The sequence below is a fragment of the Lithobates pipiens genome, unplaced genomic scaffold, assembly GCF_037356315.1.
Source record: "Lithobates pipiens isolate NorthernLeopardFrog02 unplaced genomic scaffold, aLitPip1_a1.2 Scaffold_18, whole genome shotgun sequence".
Taxonomy (NCBI): domain Eukaryota; kingdom Metazoa; phylum Chordata; class Amphibia; order Anura; family Ranidae; genus Lithobates; species Lithobates pipiens.
Window position 1 is genome coordinate 360374023 of NW_027507758.1, and position 17487 is coordinate 360391509.

At 40.3% G+C, this 17487-nt stretch overlaps 1 protein-coding gene across 2 annotated transcripts in view; it reads left to right on the top strand.

The window, feature by feature from the left end:
* Window positions 1–850: 850 nt before the first annotated feature.
* Window positions 851–17487, top strand: part of P3H2 (prolyl 3-hydroxylase 2) — a 272890-nt gene continuing 256253 nt past the window's right edge. Inside the window, exon 1 of one of the 2 annotated variants that reach the window (XM_077487547.1) lies at window positions 851–1379. In XM_077487547.1, the coding sequence (XP_077343673.1) occupies window positions 972–1379 (408 nt within the window). In that variant the 5' untranslated portion in view covers window positions 851–971. The remainder of the gene's footprint in view (window positions 1380–17487) is intronic. The other variant, XM_077487548.1, reaches the window with a different exon arrangement.

The following is a 17487-nucleotide window of genomic DNA, read 5'->3' on the forward strand; positions in this document are numbered from 1 at the left end:
AAAGGACCTTTACCTTTTAAAAGGACCTTAGATTCTCCTTGAGGGTAGGGACTGATGTGAATGTACAATGTATATGTAAAGCGCTGCGTAAATTGATGGCGCTATATAAGTCACTGAAATAAATAAATAAAATAAACCAATGAAGGTTTCTCTTTCAAATGGAACAAGCACTAGACACAAGAAAACTGGCTATAGAAATAAGATTCAGGCTGGGTTCACACTATTGCAAATTGAATGTGGATTCCCTGCATCCAATTCGCAATAGTCGGACATTTTGACCGACTCTCTACGGAGCCAGTTCACATATCTCCGCTGCGGATCTGGTGCGAATTTGCACAGGAGCCCTGTGTGCATCTTTTGGTCTGTTTCAGGTCTGAATTCAGCAATTTTGGGCTGAAATCGGAACCTAAAACGGTGAACAGGGACGCACCGGACCCCTAATGGGAGCCACATGCGAAGATAGTGTGAACCCAGCCTCAAAGCTTCTACTGAACCTAAACAGTTGCTAAAGGCAACTTTTTCACCTTTAACTTTCATTAATCAGCCACAACGCACTCAGTTATTTGCTAACGCTATAACATTTTTAGTATGAAAAGATGGATCATCATGAAAGAAATATTGTAAAGCACACAAGCTTCTGTATAAAAAGGAAATACTTGACCAGCACAAGAAAACACGACTTAGCAGCAAACACACAAGTAAAAAAAAAAACAACAACATCGCTCGTTGGTTTCTTCACTTGGCAAGCGTTCAGTGTACTAGAGGAAAGCTTGCTGAGCTCCTACTGGAGGGCTGATCACTTGTGCTGCTGCTCTGGACTCCTCCTAAAAATAGTGTGTGTCACTTTAAGATCAAGCCGGCTGCTCATTTCAGTGTGTGAGTCGCTCAGAGCTGCACATGCTGCTTACAGGAGAAGCACAAACCCCCTTTTAAAGGGATCTAGACATTCTAGGAGTGAGACCAGAGCAGACATGCTGTTCAAGGAGCTGTACACCCCATTTTTGCTGCTTTTCCTGCACTCCTCAGTCAAGAGTCTGGAGCCCTATGATCTTCTCTATGAAAATGGAATAGAAGCATATTACAGAAATGATTACCAAATGGTCATTGATTCTATAGAAAAGGCTCTGAGCAGCTTCTCCCAACTTAGGCACACCAAGATAAGCTGCAGGTTGGGTTGTAAGCAGAGGTACCCTTTAGAGCTGACCCCCAGGGACTGGGATTTAAGCTTTGCCAGTGTAATGTTGTCTAGGTCAGCCTGTGTTAAACAATGTGAAGAGAGCAGGCTGGGAGCCCTGTCCAGGCACAGAGTCAGTGAGGACGTCAAAAGTGAGTTCCACCGCAGAATTCCCTACAACTTCCTGCAGAGGGCGTACTTTAAGGTAAGGCTGCAACTTTTTTATTTTTTTTGCAAGTCATCAGTGCTGCTAGTGCAACTTTAGAACTGATATCTTTGAAATAGAATATTGATCGGATGTGAATGTTGTTTTACTGAGGCATAGGAATTGTCTGCAATCTATCTTTTTTTTTTTTTTTTTTAAATAATTTATTGAGAATGATATAATACAAGTTAATAATACAAGTTTTAACATTGTATAGGGCTATCAGACTTGAACAAAGGAACTTTAATCTATTTTTTTTTTCCATTTTGAATATTTGTTTAGATAGCTAGCTCTTTCTTTTAGTTACACCTTATTTTATACTTTTGCAATTTGTTGCGGTGCATCATTTCGCATGTTGACATGCATTGTGTTAAAGCAGCCTATTCGTTCACAATGGGCTATGGGTGACTATTAGACATAGGACAAGTAGAGGTGCAAATCACCTAAGATAATACGCACAATAGGGAAGAGACCCCCTAACAACAGTCCATATGAAGATTTAAACGACTATTACTTTAAGTATAGGTGTGGCGTCATCAGTTGTATAACTTTGAATTAAGTTGGAAAGAAAAGGTGTCAATGAAAAGGCTTTGCTTCTCTTGAAGTTGTGTGCTCCCGGTTTTTAAAAGCGTACTTTACAAAGTAAATTTAAATTTACCTAGAATTCTTTATTCATTCATTTATGGACTTGTAAAATAACTGAGACGTTTAGTTCTGGAAAATTGTTTTACAGGTTGGAAGGAATACACCGATATTTGGATAATTAATTAAAATGTGACCATGATGTAGGCTGGTAATCATGTATCATAGAGGGGAACTGGATACTGTGTAGAGGGGCAGCACAAATTATTTTGTGACTAGGGGGTTCATTTTTTTTTAAAATGGGGTGAGCCAACATATTAGGGACAGTTGAGATTTACTGTATAGTGCATATAGTACATCTGTATTTTTGTTTATGTATTTGTCTATTTATGTTCTTTCTTGGTAATGAATGCATTTGGAGTTTGTAGTGTATGAACCAGTGCAATCTGATGCACAGCTACAAAGTGATACATCCATTGTCAACATAATTTAGTGTAACAAATCATTAAACAGTTACTCCAGCCAAATTCAGGTTTTTGTAGAGTTTGTAGAGTGAAAATGGGGATTCTGGTGACATGATCTATACATGTGACTTTTTGGGCTGCCTGTATGCTGTGGGTCTTACCATCTTCATACTGTAGTTATCATCTGGTTTTTAATGTTTCCATTGAGGTTTTTTTTTTACTTTACTGCTTTTTGAGAAAATAGTGGATGGACAGAAAGCATCCCATAGATCAGTCCTCCTTTTTTTTTTTTTTTTTATTCTGACAGGAGTCTTCCCCACCGTTAGAATACACTGATCAGTGCTGCCGGCTATAGCCAGCAATTCTGATAGAGCAGGGAAAATCCAACAGGCTGGTTGTACAGAAATTGATTTCTGTACAGCCAGTCTGCCTATACATGGATCAAAATTCGGCCAGTCCCTGCAGATCATGTATGGCTTTCAGTGGCAGGATAGAAAGTCATAGCCAGGGGTACAGTTTAAGAACCTACAGTGAGGAATATTTGGATCCATAAATTATTAAAGAGATGCTTTCCTTAAATGTACTAAATAATAAAATATCATTATTTTAATGGTGTAAGGCAATCCCATTATCTGTGATATTGGCACATGCACTCAGAAAGTAATTTTTGTCAATGCTCTTCTTCCTCATACTATGCAGTGAACATATATGATTTTATATTTATAGTGTGTGTCTGTATAAACACACACGCACACTGCGAATCTGCTGTGCTGTTCCACCACATTCCAAAGATGCTCTATTGCAGGGATAGGGACCTCCAGCTGTTGCAGAACTACAAGTCCCATGAGGCATAGCAAGACTCTGACAGCCACAAGCATTACAGGTAGAGGCATGATGGGACTTGTAGTTCGGCAACAGCTGGAGGTCCGCTAATTGCATATCCCTGCTCTATTGGATTGAAATCTGGTGACTGTGGAGGCCATTGGATTACAGTGAATTCATTGTCATGTTCAAGAAACCAGTTTTAAATGATTTGAGCTTTGTGACCTGGTGCATTAACCTGCTGGAAGTAGCCATCAGAAGATGGGTACAAACTGTAGTCCTAAAGGGATGGACATGGTCAGCAACAATACTCAGGTGGGCCGTGGCATTTAAACGATGCTCAATTGATTCAAATTCTGACCATACCATCTGAATGTTGCTGCGGAAATAGAGACTCGTCAGACCAGGCAATGTTTTCCAATCTTCTATTGTTCAATTTTGGTGAGCATGCATGAATTGTAGCCACAGTTTCCACTTCTTAGCTGACAGGAGTGGCACCCGTGTGGTCTTCTGCTGCTGTAGCCCATCTGCTTCAAAGTTCAATGTGTTGTGCATTCAGGGATGGTATATTTTGGTTGTACGGAGTGTTTTTTGAGTTACTGTTGCCTTTCTATCATCTCAAACCAGTCTACCCATTCTCCTTTGGCCTCTGACATCAACAAGGCATTTTTGGCCATACAACTGCTGCTCGCTGGATATTTTATCTTTTTTGGACTGTTCTCTGTAAACTCTAGAGATGGTTGTGTGTGTGAAAATCCCAGTAGATCAACAGTTTTTTTAAAAAGACTAGCCCACCTGGCACCAAGAGCCATGCCATGTCCAAAGTCACTTACATGGGTGTCCGCAGGTAGGGGCAAGGGGGTCAAGATTGGGGATCAGATGTTTAATTCAGCACAGTTGCGATGCTATCGAGAGCATCATGGGACATGTAGTCCCAAAGATTGGCAGCCCCATTTTCTACAGGGAGGAAGCTACAGCTGGATCAAGAAAGAGAGATTGATAGACTAGCCTGGAAAAAAGCTGAGGCAAAGAGTGCTACAGGACAAAGAATGAGGAGTGTGCCGGGCGGAAGCCAGAGAGACCAGGGTACAGACATGCTACACTACTGACCAGAGTCGCTCCCGGAGGACCCAGAGTAATTGATCGTCCAGCCGGAGGGATCACTGCTGTAGTTTTACTGGGTCTGGTAAAAGGGCCTGTTGGTCATTATCCATTACTCATCTTAGGAACTGTACTACGTCTGCAGTCTCTGACCGTGATAATGACCTTGTCGAAAAGGGGCGGTACATGGGTGACCCTAAAATGATGCCCCCCCCCTGAAAAAAGTTCTGCGGATGCCCATGGTCACTTAAATCCCCATTCTGATGATCAGTTTGAACTTCAGCAAGTCATCCTCACCACATCTTGATGCCTAAATGCATTGCGTTACTGCCATGTGATTGGCTGATTAGCAATTTGTGTTACCAAGCAATTGAACAGGTGTACCTAATAAAGTGGCCAGTATGTGTGTGTGTATATGTGTGTGTGTATTTGTGTGTATATATATATATATATATATATATATATATATATATATATATATATATATATATAATATGCTACTGGCATATAGCTACAGTTGTCATTCCTATCCCATATCATTGCCCAGGCTGTGAAAGACATCTGTGGCCAACATAGATAGGCCAGGCCTAGGACCAACTGTTCATCTTTGTCTACTAACAATGTGCGGCTGACAGTGAAGTGCTGAAAGCTTATTCTAGTTCACCCGTCCTGTGCACAAAAAAATCGACATAACCCTCCATCTGCATAGCAGTTGCCTTCCTGTGCTCCATTTTTTCCTTCAAGGCTTCTGTACACTTTCACTGTGTGCCACACTAGCCACCTTAGAATTCTATGCAAATACTGACTTTACTTCTGGCAAAGTCAGCATTTGTATACAGTTAGACACCTCCTCCCCTCTTCTCCTGTAGCAGTACTCATGTATAATCAGGGACCACCCAGGCACCAAGCACGATACTGTGGGGTAGGACAAGGAATGTGCACATTTACCAAACACACAGAAGTACAGTTTTTTTTTTATTTTAAGGGTCTGCCTTGGCATATTGGAGAAGTGGTCAGGAGATGGATGACCTCATAGTTTTCCTACAGCATTTTTCTTGGAGAGGGGAGTGGATTACAGTGTACCTCCCCCCCCCCTTTTTTTTTTTTTTTTTTTTTTTTTCTTTTTTCATTAATAGGTAAGGTTGGACGTGTTTTGAATTCCACAGAGATAGCTGGGAACAATGTTCTTAAAACAGTGCAGGAAGTTGTCAGCTCAAAAAATTTCTAGAAGGATCAACAGGTAATCTTCTGCACTTATTAAACAGATATATAAAAATGCTTTCAATAGTGTATTTAACAGATGAAAACATAACTAAAATGAATTCATTGTTGGGGTTTACATAAATTTTAAACATTACTTTGTAGTGGCTACAAGAACAGAAGGAGGACACATTTGCATGAGAAGGACAGAACACATATGAGAAGATTCATGTTCTCCTCCAGTAATCCTGAATATGCCGGTCATTTTAGAGGTTATGCTCTGTTTGATCTGGGGTATTTATATAACCCTGAAGTCATACGTAATGGACACATACAAAGTCGTGCTTTTATTTTTGTTTTCATCATTATAATAAAAATGAATTCCAGGTATTCGTACATAGTTACATTGATCCAGGTTGGACCAATATGAGTATGTATGTGCCATACCCATGGGATTCCTGTGGAAGCTGGAAATCACTGAAGTAGACACCACTACTACAGTCATCTCCACTAATTTCCAGGTCTCTGCTGCTTACCGAACACAGGAGGTCACTTGCTTTGCACTGGCTCCCTTCAGGGAACACTGCATTTTCTCAGTGAATGCAAAGAGTTTGCTGATTGGATGAAATGGGTAGGTGATGTCAAATTTCCACCTCATCCAATCAAAGAACACTTTCCATTTGTTGAGAAAATGGAAAGTCATGCTTTCAGAATAGTGTCTTTGCCAAACGAGGGCCCTGCTGTGTTCAGTAAGCCACGCAGCATGGGACCCGGAAGCGAGGGCGGACTGACAACTCATGAGGCCCCTGGGCAATAGTAGATCATGGGGCCCCCTGTGTCCCCCACCCACTCTCAAGTCACACCCACACTCAAGTAACACCAGAACCCCTATACTCCCCATTCCTAAATAACACCAGAACCCCTATACTCCCCACTCCTAGATAACACCAGACCCCTATGCCCCCAACCAGATCCCTTGTACTGTTAAATTGTACTTAGCTCCTTGTACTCCTGAAGGTAGTATGAGTTCACCTTCTAACCCAGTTACCTCCAGTCCAGCACAGAACCCCCTTGTCTGTGTCATTGCCCCATTCCCAGTGTTAGAGCCCCCAATTATCAGAATCGGATCCGCCTATGGTTGAATTCAGAGCCCCCTGTGCTCTTTTTTTTTTTTTTAGTCTGTTAATAACACAATTGAATATGTTTTGTCATATTTATTTGATAAGTGCGTAAAATACTTGTTGACCTTGCCAGAAATCATGTAAGCCGATAAAGTCCTGTGCACAAAGAGAAGTTTGGGAAACAAGAAGGTGGGGTGGATGGAGAGAGGTCTGGGTTCTTTTTAATCCATCAGAAATGAAGTAGGCAGGGCTGACACCACATGCTTAGGAATTAAGCTGTGCTGTCATGTTCATAAGGAATGTAGAAGCACACTAATTTTCTGGCACATCAACGGTTATCTTCATGTATTTCCAGCATGTTTAAAGGGATGAAATATGGCCAAATGTGCATGATACATATTAAATATGGGTTTTTTTTGTTTTAATTTTTGCTTTGACATAAGCTTTAATGAGCACATTTGTCTATAATAAAAAAAGTTTAAAGGTTTTATTTTAAGAAATGAAATCCAGACTCATATCAAACTGCTAGCAGCTTTGTACATCCACTGGCTTACTCTTTAACTCATACATTTCTGTATTGCAGGGTTTCTAAACACTCAATTGTTCCCTTTCTAGGGGCAATTTTGAATCATACACATATTACATCTATTATTTATAATAAATGTTCCTGAATACTGTTACTACAAGCAAAGTACTGAAGTTGTGACTGCAGGGAAGAATGCCCTAAAATACACTTTGGGGCTTTTATAAATCTCAATATCTATTCAGAGATGAATATTTAATATCTAAGAACTATCATAAATGCTTAGTCATCAGTTTAAGGAACATTTTATCATAGTAGAAAAAAAGTAAATTGAATAGTAAAAGTATGAAAGTTAATCTTATGTGTGCTTTATAAACATCCCTCGTGTATGAATATGCAGTTATTTTATACTGTACTATAAGGGCTAGTTTACACTTGCTTCAAAACATGGCTTTGGACAGGCTTTGTTAGAGCTCTCTGATCTGCAGTCAAAGCTCCTGTCACTAAATAAAATGGGTAGCTTACAGTCCTGTTTACACCTTGCTTTTGCTAGGTGCTTCAATGAGGCTTCAGTGAGGCTTAGATGAGGCTTTGATGAGGTTTTGATGGGGTTTCAAAGGGGCTTTGGTGGAGCTTCGATGAGCCTTTGGCGGAGCTTCGATGGGATTTCAAAGGGGCTTCGTTGAGCCTTTGGTGGAGCTTCGTTGAGCCTTTGGTGGAGCTTCGTTGAGCCTTTGGTGGAGCTTCGTTGAGCCTTTGGTGGAGCTTCGTTGAGCCTTTGGTGGAGCTTCGTTGAGCCTTTGATGGGGCTTCGATGAGCCTTTGGTGGGGCTTCGATAAGGTTTCGTTGTGGGGCTTCAAGCGAGCTCTGCCATAGACTTAGACTTATATGGAGGCTTTGAAACACCATTACATGGGGTATAATTTTTGAAGTGAGGCAAAAGCAAGGTGTAAACAGGACTGTAAGCCAAATATTTTATTTAGTGACAGGAGCTTTGGCTAGCGTTCAGAGATCTTTAACAAAGCCTGTCCGAAGCCTTGATTTGAAGCAAGTGTAAACTAGCCGTTAATGTGTGTTGAAGCTGAAGCAAGTGTAAATAAGCCCTATAAGTTCTATGGTCACAGCATTCACTTCATTTTACAACATCTCTGCTGGTCATCTCTTTCCGCAAACCTCCTATATTTCCTCTATGCTTTGCAACTTCTATTTACTTTTCATTTCTATGAACTACATATCCCATGGTACTTTGCTGCCTGCAAGCTGTGATTCCTGTACTGACTTTGCCTCCTGCAATTCCTCCTCTCAGCACCTCTGTAGTTCCGAAGACAGGCTCTGTGAAACAGCAGGGTCTACTCACAGGGCATAGTGAATTCAAGGAATCAAATGAAAGTAAAAGTGTGGGGGATCTTCACAAAGTAAGTTTACAAACTTCAAGATCATTCACATTAAAGAGAAAGTAAACCCTGATGGACTGTACTACCTTGTTTGTTTCCAGCAAACCCTGCAAAGTAAGAGCATAGTGGGCTAGTATGCATTGCATACTAGCTCATTATGTGCATTTACCTGCAAACAAGCCTGCGCTGTTCCCGCTGCAGGAAGCATCCATCTTCGCCCCTCTTCCTTCCAGGGCCGTGGACTCCAGCTGTGTGATTGGCCGGAGCCATGTGACGCATGCACGCAGCCAGAGCTGCATGTGCACGGAGCCGTCAGTCACAGCACACGCTCAGGAAGAAATGGCAGGGAGGTCCTTTCCTCAGAGCGCGTGTACCATGACACCATTGGCGCACTACAAGGTAAATATCGCCTAAACGGCGCACATTTAGGAAATATTTCTACTACCTATAGGTAAGCCTCATTCTAGGCTTACCTATAGGTACAACTCACAATCGGGGGTATACAACCACTTTAATAGAGTGGGTCAGAAATTCTTGAAATACAATGTGGAAATGAATATATGATTTTTTTTCTGAACAGTAACAATGCCCGCCTGTCTTTGGCGGTTATTATGAAGCAATTGGGATTTATCAGCCAACAAATAAACACACTTTCATTGGCATGCAAAGCAAAGCACACCACTCACTTTAAACAGATTATGCAAGACGCATTATCCATTATGCGGAATCCTTTTAAGAACGTGCTGGCCCAAAATGTCACTGCAGGCAGGATGATGGAATCTAAAAAATGTCATAAACTGAGGAGGAAATTGTCAACATTTCTAGAGAAGTCTGTACTAAGACTTATCTTACTGAGTCTCTCCTGTGAGGTGAAGTGTTACATGGCTGAACTTTCCCTTAGTTCATGTGTCATGACATTCAACCTGCTGTTTTTGTCTCTAGTTAACACTGTGGCTGCTGTAGCAGTAGTTTATGTCCATTTGTTTATTTTGGTTGGCACAGAGTGCACTGAAACAAGTCAAAATCATCTGCAGTATCTCTGCTGTTAGAATGTCCTAGGCACTTGGTCTGCTGACTTGGGAAGAGAACTATGATCATTGAGTCCTGGGGTGCTTTGATCTGCACATATCAACTAGTTTTCATGGCTGACAGCTTGGTATCGCTGTCCATTTTGAGCATCACTAGTATTGGCCAGTAAGTAAGGTCACCTCTCACTATGATTAAAGTGATGTTAATCCATTTATTTCAAAACGGTAGGTCCACACTCCTATTAGATGATTGTTGTTTTTCTTTATATAGCACTCCCCCTGCAGGGTCTGCTGGTAACTGGTTCCCCCTTATTAGGGATAATATCTTGGATGGGGTAGAGGGGTTATGGGATGTCCAACTTGACTGAGACAACAATTGGGCAAAACTTTCTTCTTCTTATGTGCAGAGAAAAGACCCTGGACTGTTCTCCTTCCTGATCATAATCATTCTTTAGGGATCAGTGGCAAAAGTCCCTTTGCGGACTAGAAGCTTTTAGTCTCCTTTGGAAAATAGCAAAAAATGTTGCAAAACTGCATGCAGGAGTATCTCCTCTCCTCTGTAGAACTGTTTCACTGCCTGCAGGTACTACCAGCCCTAATGGCTGCTTGTCTACCAGCCCACCTTGCTGCTCCGAAGATCTCCCAGGACAAGGGATGAACAGGTTAAGCACAGCGCTGTTCTTTGAAAGTTTGCTACTTGTGGCGGTTTCTCCCCTTGTGAATCCCTGGGAATGCTGATGTCCTCACTCTGCCCTCCTTGCCCCCTGCTGCTCTTCTGTAAGATTCCTTCTCAAAGCGGACACTGAAAGGATTTTTCCCAGCCAGCCCAAACCAGCCTAGAGACAACCCCCCCCCCTAGACCTAGGGGACCCCACTTAGGCCATCAATAGCCTCCTCAGAACTCCATGTTCCACCTGACTCCCTTGCTGGCATAGCTCTGCCATGTTTAAGGGCTGAACTAGCCACCCTGCCAGGACATTCTGCCTGGGGATTAGCCAAGTTCCCCCTGAAGACTCTTGATGATCACTTTGCGAGTGTATGGTGCATGCGCAGCTGCGTCCCCCAATTTTAATATGACATCGTTGTCTATTTTAAATACATCTGTATGGTACACATCAGGTATCTTCTGTTCTATTTCAATTTTGTTGTGTGTGTGTGTGTGTGTGTGTGTGTGTGTGTGTGTTTTTTTTTTTTTGTTTTGTTTTGTTTTTTCTATCATTAAATCAATCTTGGTGTCCTAATTGGCCCTCTTGGAAGAACTTGCTTCCCTCTTTTTTTGCTATATGGGATTTTAGGGTCATAGGACTGCACCTCTGGGGAGGAATGCTAAAATTTATAGAATTTATAAATCGGTATATTTTTTGGTTGATCCTGGCACTCTGTTTTTTTTTTTCCCCCTCAAGTATGCAGGTCAGACCCTCCTGGCTTCCGCCCACTGACTTCAAGAAGCTTCTAAAAGCTTCTAGATCCAGAGGGAGGTACCTGAATCTTTAGAGCTATTCAGCCTGACCTGCAGTAACCCAACCCAATTACAGATTCACAGAACTTCAGAGTCCTAAGCTTAAATATGCCTACACTAATACTAGTGGCACACTAGAAGGTACTACATTTAAAAAGTTACCTTTCCTTCTTTTTTAGCTGCTTGCCAAATTGCTACCCCTGTATATTAATTTGTATTATATAATTATTTTAAACACTTGAGTGTATATTTTTGATTTAGCTAAAGCTGATATAACTCAAGGTAATAAGAACACAAAGTTTAAAACAAAGAGGTGTACCAGCAAACTATAGTTTAGCTATAAAAAAAAATCCATCTTTGGGGTTGATTTGCTAAAACCAGAGAGTGCAAAATCTGGTGCAGCTGTGCATATAAACCAATCGGCTTCCAGCATTTTTGTCAAAACCTAATTGAACAAGCTGAAGTTGACAGCTGATTGTCTACCATGTACAACTCAATCTATTTAACTTCTATCTTTTGCAGACCGGTCATTCCTACTCTGGACTGTTGCTTCGTGATATCACACCCACATTAGATGCTAGGCAGGTCATATTTGATGATTGACATCATATATACAGCAACTGTCTAATGCCAGCTCTTATGCAAATGTGGCATTTGATATCAAGACAGGCATTATTTGCTCACTTGCCATGACCTCTTAGCAATTTTTTTTTAAAGAAATCCTACAGTATAAATAATACGACCATCATATTATTATCCAGCCTGCATGAAATATAAACACAATATAATGAAAGAGATTTAAAAAAAAATGAAGGTCCCCATTTTGGCAATGGCATATGAGCAAATATAATGGTGATGACAAAGCTTACCCATAAATCCACACTCTGCACCAGCTTAATAAATACAGCTTACTGATTGATTAAATCACATGGTGACTGAAATGATGGTATTTGGAACAAGCAGCCAGCTTAAAGAGATGATAAAGGGTCCCTGCTGAGTTTATTGATGAGAACATCTGCTTGGGGCAGAGTGCAAAATATTTGTGAAATCCCTCCTTTAGGGAATTCTTCTGATGTGCTGTGAGAATTGGTTTGTTCATCCCTATCATAGACTGATATTTGACTGTTCAAACACAATGGTCCAATCACCAGCCTTTCCTCATGTTAGGCCACCAAGATGTTCCTCATTGCCACAAACTTCATGACATTTTGGGCCAAATGTGGACATTTTCACTTAGGGGTGTACTCACTTTTGTTGCCAGCGGTTTAGACATCAATGGCTGTGTGTTGTTATTTTGAGGGGATAGCAAATTTACACTGTTATACAAGCTGTACACTCACTACTTTACATTGTAGCAAAGTGTCATTTCTTCAGTGTTTGTCACATGAAAATGTATAATAAAATATTTACAACAATGTGAGGGGTGTACTTACCTTTGAGAGATACTGTGTGTGTGTGTGTGTGTGTGCGTGTAATATAATAATAATAATATAAATATATATACACATCTACACACACATACCAATAAATATTTACCAAAATGTGTGTGTGTGTGTATGTGTGTATATATATATATATATATATATATATATATATATATATATATATATATATATATATAATATATTTTTTTTTTTTTCAATTACAATATGACTTGTGTCACAATTGTATATGGTTGTTTTTTGGGGGTTTTTTTTTTCACGAAAGTGAAGTTACTCTTTGAATAAAGCAGACCATAGTAACTGTATGCACAAGGGTGAAACAGATGTTTTCAAATGGTAAAATAGTAATATGCTGATAAATTAATCTCTTCCCAGCTTTATAGGTAATAATCCTGACTTCTATTTGTGCTGTTCTCTTGTTTATTTTATTTTATTTTTTTTTTCTCTGCATTTAATCCTAAACTTTGCATTCATCTAAGTACAACTATCTCTCCATAAAAGCCACTCATACATGACTATTTCTGAAGCACATAATTACATTATGAGACCTAATTTGAACTTGAAACTGTTCATGACTGATTGAATCAAAATTTAAATGGTTTCCTGAAAGATCAATATTACTGTATGATACAACACCTTCAGTAATGGGGCACATCTCATTCAATGCAACACGTGCAAACAGGGATGTTACATTGATAATATAGGATAGAAATGGGGGGGGGGGGGGTATACCATACCAGGATATAAGAAAGGTGACTATTGCATACCTGTAGGTAGGACATGTCTTGGGTCTTAGGCCTGGTTCAAAAACCTATGCAAGTTGCAGTTTGCATATACCAGGTGCATTTCGCGTTTTTCAATACATGTCTTTGATTCATTGAAATCTATGGAACCAAAAACCAGAAAAGTCCCTGTCCCTTTCCATAAAATGCACAGATATGAACGTGACCCATAGGAAACAATGTTAAATGGACTGTAGTGCGTTTCTGCAAAACAGAAAATGCACAGGTGTGAATCAGGTCTAAGTCTGGATTTGCACTAAAAATGCATAGGTGTGAATAGGTGTGCATAGGTGTGAATCCAGCCTAAGGCTGTCCATATATGGATCATAATTCAGCCAGTTCAGCAGGGACTAGCCAAATTTTGATCCATGGTTGGGCAGAGTGCTTGTACATGAGTCAATCTACCAATCAACTTCTATACAATCGCCCTGTTGGAAGTCTCCCCACTGTCAAAATGCATAGGCTTAGTGGCGAGGATTCACAATTCACCTCAAATGTGTAGAAGGGGGGATCGTGTTTTTTTTTTTTTTTTCATTCAACTGCCACAAAAAGAGAGAGAGATGGGCTCCCTTAAATTGAACTCTTATAATACCCAGGGAAGTTAAACCTTTAAACAATTAATGATAGCTCTAGCTGCCACAAAAGCTAATGGACTAAATGTGGATCTCAGCTTTCTAAACCACTATCATATAGTTTTATGACCATTTCCATTTCTGTGACCTCATTTCCCCCTCCTCATTTCTCTACTCCTTTATCTTGCTCACTTTCTCATTTTATTACCCTTTCCTGTTCCCTTTCACATATTGTCATTACACATATTGTAATTGCAGACCTCTCTTAAAGTTTTGGTAAATCTCTGTTTTCATTATTGCTTGGCACTAGATGAAGGGGATAAACCCTCTAAATCTTTTCCTGAAAAGTTATAGGTTATTGCAAACAAAGTGCAACAGGCAGTACTCAACTGTGTTGATGCAAGTTCACTTTCCCTCTCCTCTGAATTATCTACAGTAAAACATGGACCAGTTAACCCAAAGAAGACACACGGGGGCTACATTTACTAAAGTAAATGCACAAGTGCATACATACTGTAAATCGTTATGGTATGCTTATATTGTGGGCTCACATGAGTGCACAGATATGCAAGTGTTATCCCCAAACCTATTTAGCATGTCATACAAAGCTGTTCAATGCGATTCTCATTTGCCATGCATGATAAACATCAATACCATCTGTTTTAGTGCATTGTATTCGGTTAAGGTGCATTGAGGAAAAATCCAGTCTGCAGTAAAAATTACATGAGTTACCTGCCTGTTTTGTCTAAAGGTAAGACATAGGGTCAAATACTTACCTTTTATACCTGGTAAGCAACTCTTCTCTCCACCCCAAGGACATGGGTGGGCACTCAATTTCTCACTGTTGATCCCCTAGTGTACATGATGACATTGGAATGGTTTCATGGGACTGTGTGCATATGTAGGGGCATAGTAAATACAATTATTTGTCTGTGCACAATGGTTATGAATAAGGCTAAGTTTAATGAGGCCCATGATAGGTTTGCTTTTGCTCTTACACAGTGTATAAACATTATTTTTATTATTACATTAATTAGGCTCCTGCTTTGCATTCCCGAGATATTGATGTCCTATTTCTTGTCTTTTGGGAGCAATTTAGGGGACGAGCACATCCTGTACATCAATCCCAGAGTTCAATGTCCTTTCTTGAAGTCTTTGCCCTGACTAATGGACATCAACAAAAAGCTGTGTCTTTGGATACGCAGCAAATCCCTAATGAGGGCCCTGTATCTATTTCCATCTTTCCCTTAGAAATACAAAAAACAAAGGCTGAAGTCATGGAAAGCTATCTCAAAGCTAAATTTAGCAGTCTTAAGCCGCGTACACACGGGCGGACTGTCTGGCCAACTTAGTCCGTCGAAACACATTTCAGCGGACAGTCCGCTCGTGTGTGGGCTTCAGCGGACTTTTTCAGCGTGCAGTCTGGCGGACTAAGTATTTCGGAATATCCGTAATATTGTCCGTCGTACTTTGGTTTCAGAGGACAATCCGCTCGTGAGTAGGCTAGTTCGACGGACTAAGTATGGCACATGCTCAGAAAGGATTTACACAGCGAAAGGTTGCATTGCTGTGTATTGGACTTCCTATTTCTAGTCCCGTCGTACGTGCTGTACACGTCATCGCGCAAACTTTCGACGGACTGTTTGTGCATCCGTGTGTGGTCAAGTCCGTTCATTCGAAAGTAGGACGGACTGTCCGTCGGATTGTCTGACGGACTAAGTTGGCCATACAGTCCGCCCGTGTGTACGCGGCTTAAAAAGTTGCATGATGCTTGCTGCAATTAACACATAGAGTTTCCATTATAGCATATATCGTGAAAGAGCAACTCAGCAACCAGACGTTTCCAATGATATTAAAGGTTGACTAAATGTCTGTCCTTGGGAAAGTGAGATTATTTGGCCAAAGCTGTCCATACTTCTCTTGTGGGTGCACTTAATTTTGCTCTTCTATGTCCCAGAGCCATCCCGCTGGCTAAAGCCAGCTTATAGTTGATTGGTGACAGCTGCAACATGGAGGTCAGTATATATGTTTATTTTTATATACCCCATAAATCTCCTTTAAAGTGAGCGAGACATAAATGCCACCCTCATTTCCATATTTCCATTAAAGTGCATCTAAACCCATAAACAACATTTTTTATATATAATCTGTATATTTTCAGTTCTCCCCTACTGTACACTGGAAAGCCTATATTTCTGTGATTTTTAACACCGGTTGCAAGTCAAACAAACTGAAGGACAAAATATATGGATATGCTTGTGCAAGATATATAATTGGTAGAACAGGAATACTGAAATAAGATTTTTATTTACTCTCATGTTTTGCCATGTCAATTGCCAGGGCAATAGTGATAGATACCATTAAAAAGCTCCTAGAGAACTAAGATTAACACCACAAGTTTTTCAATATGTTATGATAACTCCAATTTATAGTGTATAGGGCAGTGATGGCGAACCTTGGCACCCCAGATGTTTTGGAACTACATTTCCCATGATGCTCCACTACAACGCAGAGTGCATGAGCATCATGGGAAATGTAGTTCCAAAACATCTGGAGTGCCAAGGTTCGCCATCACTGGTATAGGGTGTAAAGGAGAATTTTGGTAATACAAAATTTGATAGTAAACATACTACAGTGTGTGTGTGTGTGTGTGTGTGTGTGTGTGTGTGTGTGTGTGTGTGTAATAGTATCTCACAAAAGTGAGTACACCCCTCACATTTTTGTAAATATTTTATTATATCTTTTCATGTGACAACACCGAAGAAAGGACACTTTACAAAAATGTGAGGGGTGTACTCAATTACTAATTGGGATAAAATCTTAGGAACAAAGAACACCAAGGAAAAATGGATATGCTTTCAGAGCATATTAAATAAGGACATTGGCCAGTGCATCCCAATGGGAAATGCATTTAAAAGAGCTAATAAAAGTCCTGGGTGGCTTAACTCCAATGTAAAAATGCATACAAAAGCAAAGGCCTTCAAAAAATACAAGGCTGAGGGATCGTCACCAGCATTTCAACTTTACAAAGAATACAACAAGAAATGTAAGGGTGCAATCAGGTCGGCTAAAATAGAACACAAAAGGCACATAGCGGAGGAGAGTAAAAAAAAATCCCAAGAAATTATTTAAGTACATAAATAGTAAGAAAAGGAGATCAGATCACATTGTCCCATAAAGAATCATGAATGGAATCTGGTTACTAAAGTATGGAGAGATGGAGAAGGTATTGAATGTATTCTTCTCCTCAGTCTTCACGAGGGAATCGGGGGGGGGGGGGGGGGGAGCTTCAGTAACCAAAACTGCAATGTTTATTTTCATGAAATGTCACAGGAAGCACCCTCATGGCTAACAGAGGACAGAATTAGAAATAGACTTGAAAAACATAACACTAATAAGTCACCGGGATCAGATGGCTTGCACCCGAGGTTCCTTAAGGAACTTGGTCAGATAATTTCCAGACCATTGTTCCTAATTTTTACGAACAGTCTACTGACTGGAATGGTACCAGCTGATTGAAGAAAAGCCAATGTAGCACCAATATTTAAAAAAAGGCCAAGATACATCCCTGGGAATTACAAACCAGTTAGCTCAGGGATCCTCAAACTATGGCCCTC